Below are 10,292 nucleotides of genomic sequence, written 5' to 3' on the forward strand. Positions count from 1 at the left end.
ATAATAAACATAGGGGGCCCACTATGACATCTCTCCTGACCCTATGTGGATCCAATATAGTTGATACCATTTTTTAATCCTTCATTGGTGAAGTATGCAGATTCCTTCCTACACTGTTCTCGTAGGAAACCGTAGATATTCGTCTAAGTGGATCGGAATGGATCAAGGGTAAAACAGCAAAAAAAAAAACCATTTACTAAATTCATGTCCCTCCCCTTATACAATAAGATACCGGAATAGGTTCATCTATGAGATCCCTAGTCCATAGATTTAGAATCTATTTTCTCTTTCTGCATTTAATGGATTTTAAAGCCACGGACCAAGGACGTTTTCTTGTGCATGAACCTGATCCAGATTATAGTGGGAAAAGGAAGTTTGTATGTGAGAGGAGTTCGAGTAAATATAGGACTGAGACTCTTGGAGTTATATTAACAGTTTTTTTCGTAGGCCCTGAGCCTATAAAAACTGCTCGATGCGCAGACAGTCGTGACTACTTGTCACGCCTTGAGCAGCTAATGCTGTTGTTATAGTCAATGCAGAATTTTTGGTAAGGGTTAGAGCTAAGAGATAGAGTTCGAGCATGTTTAGGATAGGACAAAGCCATATTAATAACCACTCTATCTATTGGCCATTACCTTTAGTTGTAACGGCCTTGAGCAGCGACTGCTACAATGGCTTCTGAAATTGACCTCTCTAGTTTCAGTTCGAATTCAAGCTCAGTAGGATCAAATTGTCATGAACACAAGATGATTTTGGAAGATGAGGAGGGGTTGGAGATGGATGACTTTGATACAGAAATCACGTCTCCAACTGAACTACTGGAAATCGATCCATTGCCGAAAGCCATTGTAAAAGCAAGTTCTGCTAAGAGTGATATGGTTAGTCTGGAGTTGAATGGAGAAGGTGTTTTCTTGACATGGGAGGATCTATGGGTGACAGTCACCGTGGGAAGAAGTGGGTGTAAAACAATCCTTCAAGGGCTCACTGGGTATGCTCAGCCTGGAGAGGTCTTGGCCATTATGGGTCCTTCTGGTTGTGGCAAATCTACTCTTCTTGATGCCTTGGCAGGTGAATACCATTATCTCACAAGCTCACTCTTGAGTTTTAAGTTCTAGTAGACTCTTAAAACTAGGAATCCTACCAGGTCACAGAGCTTAGGTGAATTAAGATAGATTCCTCTGTTTCCATCTCTTATGTTATTTCTTAGATTATGCATTGATGTGATCCCTTGTAGAAGGCAAACTTTATGTTGGTTTAGACATCCATGAAAAGGTATTCCGTTATTTCCTTGATACCCTTTGACAAGAATTTCCTTATACAAGTCCCAACAACTAAGAAAATAGCTATGAGCCATCTTCTTCCAAAGTGTTTATCCGGTTTCTTCCCTTTACTAATAATTGTTTGGTTGCTTGATCTAGTTCTGCAAAATTGATTTTGTGAAGATCTTATGAAACACATTCTAATACAAAGTTCCCATGGCAGGGCGTCAAGGTCCAAGCACAAGGCTACATGGAAATATGCTTGTCAATGGTGTAAAACAAACTCTAGCATATGGGACTTCAGTAAGAAAATAGATCTTTTGCTTAACTCAGTTCAGTAAATGGCAACAAACACCTCCATCATTGAGTTGCTCTTGAATTAGATGTTAATGGGTAGGGGGTTGTGGGGTAGGTGGGGAGGGACTATTTAATTCCCAAAACCAACCTTCCATCCCCTCCCTCCACCCAATAGTTTGAGTATTCGGGACGGATATTTACACATGCGTGCACATGATGATTATAGTTAACCTTAAATGAATACTGTACATTTTGTATTGCTTCAATTTCTCAACTATAACATTGTTGTTTGCCTTTCCCTTTGTTTAGGCTTATGTCACTCAAGATGATCTTCTAATGACAACATTAACAGTTGAAGAAGCTGTATACTACTCTGCTCAGCTACAACTACCTAATTCAATGTCGAGGTTGGAGAAGAAGGAAAGAGCAGAGATGACTATAAAAGAAATGGGTTTACAAGATGAGATGCACACACGTATAGGGGGAAGGGGCACCAAAGGGATTAGTAGTGGGCAGAAGAGGAGAGTGAGCATTTGCATTGAGCTATTGACACACCCTAAGCTTCTATTCCTAGATGAACCAACAAGCGGGCTTGACAGTGCAGCATCTTACCATGTCATGAAAAGAATTGTGAACCTTGCTCAACAAGGGGGAAAGACTGTCATCACATCTATCCATCAACCTACCTTTGAAGTCTCTGAGCTTTTTGACAACCTCTGCCTTCTCTCTTGTGGTAGAACAATTTACTTTGGTGCTGCTTCTGCAGCAAATGAGGTAATTATATGAAATCCGAATTCTTCTATACACTTAAAATAATAAGTTACAAGTAATGATCCTTTATTCCCTTGCAGTTCTTCGCATTGAATGGCTTCCCATGCCCAACCCAGAGGAACCCATTTGATCACTATCTTAGGATAATCAATAGAGACTTTGATGAGGTGATGACTGCTCTGTTTGAACACCTATTTCTCTGCATTATCTATCATCTACAAAATTACAGCAATTCTTAAATTTTTTTTGGGTGTAAAAGCATTTCTGTAATTTAAGATCTTGATACTTGTGATTAGGACATCGAACAAGGCCTTGGTGGAAGGATCCTAACAACTGATAAAAAGGTCGACATTCTTGTACAGTCATACAAGTCATCTGATACTTTTCAACGAGTGAGGAACAAAATAACTGAGTTATCTCAGAAGGTAAGCTGTCATGTACAATGTTTAATTGTTCTATGTTGAATTGGCCACTGCTTGGAGCAAAACTTTTGAGGATACCATTTGCTTTTGTAGGAAGGAGCAGCATTGGAAAAGAATGGTGGCCAAGCTAGCTTTCTTACCCAGTGCCTTGTTCTTACAAGAAGGTCCTTTAAGAACATGAATCGTGATCTAGGCTACTTTTGGTTGCGGTTTATAATGTACATCCTTTTGTGTATATGCCTAGGCACCATCTTTTATGATATCGGCACCAGCTTTGGCTCAATTCAGGTAAGCTGTTCATGGCATATGAAGTTCCAAAAAAAAAAAAAAAAAAAGGAAAATTTATCATTCTTATTTTTTAAGTCATAAAAGCATAAGGTGCAGTATATCTGACTAACAGACTGTTATAAACTTTCCAGGCCAGAGGATCACTGCTCATGTTTGTAGCTACACTCGTAACATTTATGTCCATCGCTGGATTCCCTTCTGTTGTCGAGGACATGAAGGTTAACTGATCTCCATAATACTCGCTACTTCATCTTATTTATAAAACTATCTTTTAGTATTGCGGCCTTGTAACTGTTGTTCCCCTTTTCTCATTTCTCTTTAAATTCAGATCTTTGGACGAGAAAGACTAAACGGGCATTATGGAGTCGGAGCATATGTTATCAGCAACACACTCTCTTCCATTCCTTACTCGCTTCTAAATGCTATGATTCCTGGAGCTGTAGTTTATTATCTTGCCGGCCTTCAACGGGGATTTGAACACTACTTGTACTTTGGCTTGCTGCTATTTGTGTGCATCATGTTAGTTGAAAGCCTGATGATGGTTGTTGCAAGCATTGTGTCAAATTTTCTGCTGGGACTAATTGTAGGAGCTGGAATTCAAGGGTTGATGATGATCAATGACGGCTTCTTTCGGTTGCCAAATGATATCCCTAAAATTTTGTGGAAATACCCAGTACACTACATTGCATTTCATAGGTATGCTAACCAAGGCTTCTATAAGAATGAGTTTGAAGGTTTAACATTCCCTAATCAGGCAGGAGGGCCGCCCACCTTCACTGGAGATGAAATTTTGAGGAACGTGTGGCAAGTCCAGATGGATTACTCCAAGTGGGTTGATCTTGCTATCTTGTGTGGGATGATTGTTCTGTATCGTCTCATGTTCTTTCTTATTGTAAAGGCAGTTGAAATGGTCAAGTCCATTGTCATCTCCTTCATTACTGTTGTCCCTCCCTACAGACAAAAGATACAAACCATGGAAAGCCTTCATCCTCACCAGGAAGATCTGTAATGGTTTTCGACAATTAACTTGTAAGCTTGTTTAATCTTGATGAGAAAAAATCATTTCAAGGTCACTTGTATTCATCAGGCATTATCCTTTTAGCACTTCTAAGATACTAAATGATTTGTACTCGTGTCCCCTTTCTCACTCCCTCCCCCAAAACTAAAACTTTGGTAAGGCGCCTTGGATTACATGTATAGGGAAATGTCCTTTAGTCCATGGTCAGTTAAGCTTCTCTTAACAGCTCTACTTCTGCCCTGTGACAGAATAGTTTGTGCTCAAATTTTGTATGACATGTTTTTTGAATTTTCAGATATCTATATTTGTTTGGTATATAATGTATTATTTGTCATTTCAACATAATATAAGGGAAAAAATATCTGATCTCCACATGAAATGACTTCTATCCCTCATGTACAAAACCGTTTTATCACTCCTCATCGGTGCGCTCCCTCTGCTGCTTGCTCAGAGAACCCTCTCCCATAGTATAAATAATTCATCTCTATCCAAAGCTAGTTTTCTATCCCAAACTACTATATCCTTTGTTACAAACCTAACTCTAATTTTAAAGCCTTTTTTTCCAATTTCAGTAACAAATTTACATTTTCTTCCCCACTAGCCATATTTGGTATTCTATTATGAGACTCCAGAACAATGCTGACAGAATCATATTTGGATACAAATTTCATTGGTTGTATGATTCTCTGATTTTTTTTTTTTTTCTTAATAAAAAAAAATATGAAAGTGAAGGATTTTTTTTTTTTTTTTTTTTTTGTTATAATCAAAATCATCAGTTCATACATACAAGAATCAAAGGAAATCTTCCCAACGGAGTATCACTCTTACTTCGGAGGGGGGTGGTTAGCCCCACAACTCAGCCCCATCCATTCTCTCAATTCATTAATATATTGTTTCGTTTCCATTATTGGCTTGGTGTGTAAGATGACTCATTGTCTTGTTTGGGATGATGGTTCTGTTTCGTCTCATGTTCTTTCTTATTGTAAAGGCTATTGAAATGAATTACGTCCGTTGTCACGTCCCTCATTACTGATGTCCCTCCTAGACAAAAGATAACACCCAGGAAAACCCTCTTCCTCATCATAGAAGCCTGTAATGGTTTTCCACTATTACCTTTATTTGTTTTCTAATTATTGAGTTTAAGTTTGTTTAACTTGATGAGAACTCATTTTAAGCAGCTTTGTTGTATTCATCAATCATTACCCTTCTAGCACTTCTAAAATGAAAAAGGTATTGACAATGTGGAGCTTCAAGAAATATCTCCTGGAAAGACATGATTTTTATCTGTTTCTTTCAAACTACTGAAGCACACCAGTCTAAGTGCAGAGGACAATACAAAGACAACCAGAAAGAAGCAAAGCAAAAACTTTAAGAGAAACACAAAACTAAAATCAAAGTCGTATGTTCAATATCAGATCTATCTATGAGGCAAGAAATTAACTTTTAATTTCTAGGAAGCTCATTGCCATGCAGGAAGAAACACTGTTAAAATCCTTCAGTTTTAATTACCATAAACCATTAGGATCAAATTCATCTTCAACTAGTAACCCAGCAAAAGAAAATCAGCATCTCCACCTGTAATTCATTACTTTATCGAGTTCTGGCACACATCATCTCTGCCTTCTTCAACCATGAACACTGCGAGGCTTTCAGCATAGGAACAAATTTGAAAACAGAAAGATGTTACCTCGAAGATGCAGAGAACTAACATCACCATTCGCTGGGTTAAATAAAGCTGGTCCACCAGTGCCGAGATCCCCAATTAAAGCCTGACCATTCTTGAAGCCCCATGGTTGCCTTGTGTATGGAATGTCTGACAGAGAAAAGGAGAGCTGTTTGGTCCAAGTAGTGGTATTCTCCAATCCATCATCTATCTTCACCCATAATTCATAACTAATTTTCTGCATAAATACGGCATAAAACATAGAAATAGGGCCTCCCAATGCAGTCAAGTACACTGCTCTTGAAGAAATATCAATGGGGAGCACTGGAATTTCCTGAAACTTCATTTCCAACACTAAATGAAACAATGGAATCCAAATCAAGCACAATCCAATGGGGGCAACCTCCAAACACCTGCGATTTTACATCCTTAAGAGGGTGCTGAAGTTCTCCAATGCTTTCCAAGTACTTTTCCCCAATGTGTACACAATTGTTTCAAATTTCTAGAGGCGGCCAATCTTCCTCTGTGCCAACACCTTATATTTACCAGAAATATGATCATAACAAAACCCAAAAACAGGTCTAGTGTATGATTTTTTACCCCTACAATAATCATGTTTAGGAAATTCCTTGAACCCTCCTGTAGCAGGATGCCACAAACGCACAAATGTATCTGTAATGTTCCCAATGGGTTAAGGACAGCAAACCATTACAAGAACCACCAAATTTGATTTGGCTAGCGCGGGTCGGATACAGGAAAGGTATATCGAGCGGGATTTTTTAGGGTTGCGAAATGAATCAAGATCTACTTTGTATATCTTACAAACAGATGCAAATGATGATAGTAGAGCCATTGTCGATCTGAACCTATCGGTTCAAACGCATTTTAATGAAGTGATCTCTGATTACGCACCTGAATCGCAAGAAAGTCATCAGAGGTAGACACGATAAGATATTCTACTTGATTTCAAATGGGAGTTTCAGGAATGCCGTCCCAGCAGACATACTCGTCTCATTCCTCATTTCCTTCGTTTCTTGTGTCCGTTTCTCCATTTTCTTTCTCTGGTCTTGTGAGTTTATGAAGCGATAGAGAAAGAGAGCGAAAAACATAAAAGGATTTAAGAAAGTATTGGAAAAAAGAAACCTAAAAGACGGTGTGACTATTATGCCCAAATACAATGGGGAGCACTTGATTATTCTACCCTTTATGAAAGCTTTATGAAAGGTAGAGATTTCACATTTTCGCTCATGTTGATGCTTATGTTAATGTTGCCATTCGTTGATGTGAAAATCGTCTACAATCGCTACACTAGTGTCATGAGCATCGGATGATTCGGAGCCCCTTGGACACGTGCGCAGATGCTCTCAGACGTCCGATGTTCATTGCATATCATTGATCACTGATCACTGTAAAGGATGTGGACTCATTCACCTCTGCCCTGGTATACAGGCCACATTCCCTTTTAGGAAACCCTCTCTCATTTTTATCATATTTGACTAGTGAAAAATTCTCACTCCCCTACACTTACACATTTGCTTCTTATTCCCCCAAAAAGCAAGCATCATGAAGAGGAAACCCTACTACCAACCTCCAACCTCCTACCTCCCTTTATTTCCCAATCTGGCTCATCTCCATATAGCCCAGGGCCAAAAAGTGATCTTACGGCTGGGACAACCCTGGCACATTCTCCAGGTGACCTTAGTTGTGGAATTACGCTCTAGTCCTTAGACTCTATGGAGAGAAATCCTATCCCTTCCTTCCCTTCCCAACTGCCTTGACCCCACCCTCCCTCGTTGATTCAATCAAACAGTAATCATTTATAGCAGATTTGAACCCAAATTTGAATCCAAACTAGAAACCAAATTCTATTTGTTCAAAATTGACTTCCTCAAAGAGATGATAGAGTGAGTATCTAAAGAAGAAGGCGTCCAATTGGTATTAAATTAATGTTCATTTTACAGCAGATCAAGCAAAGGTCATTCTCAACCACTAAGAGAATAAATGACCCCCAACTTCAATGTTGGATGTGATCCCACTCCATACGCACCAAAATGGGTTACTATTAACCACAGTACTGTAAGCCGTAAGGCATCTTCATCAATAATGTAGTTCAAAATAACAAAGGAAAAAAGGCTGCTGAAATGGTTAAGTCCATTGTCATGTCCCTCATTACTGTTGTCTCTTCCAGACAAAATTGTAGGATAAGGGGGTGGTGGATACATGAGAGGTAGAGAATTGGTGGTGGAGGAGGTTGCAATTGAAGAGTTGAATAAAAGAAGACAGCAAGGTGAGGCATTAGTCTTTAGTACAGCTCGATATCGTACCATTCTTCATTTGGCTATAATGGGAGAATTTTATGGTCTGTGTAGTAGTGATCAGAAAAATTTTGCTACTACCCAAGTTGCAAGAACCATACTGCCACGACTCTTGTTTGCAGCCAAGGAAATGAAATAATTCACTTCCCCTTTGGGTTCCCAAATACCCTACTAAGTTTTAGTATTTTTCAAAATATCTTTTGAGATTCCATTTTTTGTGCAAGCTCAGGTAGCAGGTTTAGTTTTAGAGATTTGGTGAATACAACTCCTTCAAACCAATTTTCCTTTTGATTCTAATGCTTCATGGGAAGTCTGAAACCTCTAATTACTACTGAGTGCAGTCTTCCTAAAGCCAAGGCAACCAAGCCAAATTCTCCATAGATTTTTCATCCGAAACCCATATTTTCATGAGAAAATACAATATTGTCCATAGATTTTTAATCCGAATCCCTTCCCTAAATTCATTAAATAGATCGTTTTGTTTCCATTATTGACTTGATGTGTAAGATACCTTATTGTCTTGTTTGGAATGATGGTTTTGTATCGTCTCATGTTCTTTCTTATTATAAAGGCTATTGAAATGGTCAAGTCCACTGTGACATCTCTCATTACTGATGTGCCTCCGAGACAAAAAAGATAAAAACCATGGAAAGCCCTCATCCTCATCATGCAAGTCTGTAATGGTTTTCCACTATTAACATTGTTTGTTTTATAATTATTCAGCTTAAGCTTGTTTAACTTGATGATAACTCATTTTAAGCTTACTTGTATTCATCAATCATTATCCTTCAGAGCACTGTGGAGCTTCAAGAAATATCTCCTAGAAAGACATGATTTTTATCTGGTTCTTTCGAACTACTGAAGCACATCAATCTAAGTGCAGAGAACAATACAAAGACAACCAGAAAGTAGCAGTAGTAGAGGTATTTTCCATTTCAAACTGTTGGTTCAACTGCATCTTAATAAAATGAGGGTTATGCAGTCGTGGTAGACTCAACAAGACTTTATCCTTCATTTCAATTGGGAGATTGTGCAATGCCAGTATTGGCTGCCTATTATCTTAAGCACCACCTCAGTTTCCAGAACTAACTTGGCCTCCTGGGAAATCTGATATGCCTCCCTTGGTGAAACTCTCTTGGGATCCTTATCACATGATATAGAATCCTTCCTTCTATATATATCTTCTATATTTTTATTTTCATCATAGTCGATTAGGATTGAATGGATATAAATGGAAAAATGTCTCACTTCCTTAAACTTACCCAGCATGCATTAACACTCCCATACTCAAACCTAGCACAAGCACACATCAGCATGTGGGCCACTGGGATGGTGTGCAGGAGCATCTTCAACACCCAGTCGAGCCAGGCAACAGTCTTTCTACACTTACTATGTCTTGGCATTTCTTGCCGATTGCGTTCTTTCTCCACTATATTTAGGGCAAGTTTTTTATGTGGGGTATGTGGTTCCTACGCATGAATGATGGCCAATTGTGGACCGGTCATTTCATCTCCCCATTTTTCTAAGTGTAGGTGCCATATTTTTTCAGGAGAAGGTCCCTAGAAGGCAACATGGTTAGACCAATGGAAGCACACATGTAAGCATCATCAACATTGTAATTTCTATTTTATATAGGGGCAAGGTGGCCATTTCACCTCTCCTTATGCTTGGATGTAGGTGCTAGGTTGCCTTCTAAGCTTCTTTTTCCCATCACTCATGATAGGCGGAAATCCCACCCTTATTGATACTTATATTAGTGCTCTCATTGGCTCATGTGCTGATGTAGGACCACGCTGTCTTTTAATGAACTCTCTCCCTAGAACACTAGCCGATAATGCACATATACACTAGTGCTTATGGCCAATGGGAGGGTGTGTGAACATCTTCAGCTCAAGCAGTGCGATCTTTTGGCACCCGTTGTGTCTTAGCGCACCTGATGTACCCGATGCACGAGGCTCCTGCATGTGTGAGGTCCGGGGGCAAGAACCATGCAGCCTTACTTTGAGAATGTTGAGAGGTTATTTCGATCACTTGACCACCTGGTCGCCATACTGTTGGATAAATTGTGTGCCTTGTTCAATCTAATTTTATATTCTAGCACCCTCCATCTCTTCTTCTTCTTCAACGAGCAGGGAAAGGAAATCCTACCACTGATCACCTCCCTCCCTACTCCCCTCGACCCCACCATCCCTAGCTGATTTAATCCAATATTAATGTCCTGCATTTAATTTATGGCAGATTCAAACTCAAATTGGAAAC

The 10,292-nt window shown here is 39.2% G+C and overlaps 1 protein-coding gene and 1 long non-coding RNA gene across 2 annotated transcripts; one reads left to right on the forward strand and one right to left on the reverse strand.

Annotated features, from left to right (window-relative positions):
• The first annotated feature begins 507 nt into the window (after positions 1–507).
• On the forward strand, positions 508–4,120 carry LOC122071048 (ABC transporter G family member 1-like). The gene is made up of 8 exons (XM_042635313.1): positions 508–1,068; positions 1,483–1,562; positions 1,866–2,330; positions 2,408–2,494; positions 2,624–2,752; positions 2,843–3,037; positions 3,169–3,255; positions 3,366–4,120. Exons 1-8 carry the CDS (start codon positions 672–674, stop codon positions 4,044–4,046), a joined length of 2,121 nt encoding a protein of 706 aa, XP_042491247.1. The 5' UTR covers positions 508–671; the 3' UTR covers positions 4,047–4,120.
• Positions 4,121–5,303: 1,183 nt separating this feature from the next.
• Positions 5,304–6,857, reverse strand: LOC122071051. The gene is made up of 2 exons (XR_006138040.1): positions 6,631–6,857; positions 5,304–5,868 (listed from the first exon to the last, which is right to left on the reverse strand). It is a non-coding gene; the product is annotated as an uncharacterized LOC122071051 (long non-coding RNA).
• Positions 6,858–10,292: the final 3,435 nt, after the last annotated feature.

Source organism: Macadamia integrifolia, unplaced genomic scaffold (genome assembly GCF_013358625.1).
Source record: "Macadamia integrifolia cultivar HAES 741 unplaced genomic scaffold, SCU_Mint_v3 scaffold_179A, whole genome shotgun sequence".
Lineage (NCBI taxonomy): Eukaryota > Viridiplantae > Streptophyta > Magnoliopsida > Proteales > Proteaceae > Macadamia > Macadamia integrifolia.

Excerpts from the sequence above, each read along its gene's own strand:
- LOC122071048 (XM_042635313.1), top strand. The coding sequence starts at position 672 with ATGGCTTCTGAAATTGACCTCTCTAGTTTCAGTTCGAATTCAAGCTCA. Across the intron at positions 2,331-2,407 it reads CTGCTTCTGCAGCAAATGAG|TTCTTCGCATTGAATGGCTT; the intron begins GTAATTATATGA and ends ATTCCCTTGCAG. Across the intron at positions 2,495-2,623 it reads TCAATAGAGACTTTGATGAG|GACATCGAACAAGGCCTTGG; the intron begins GTGATGACTGCT and ends ACTTGTGATTAG.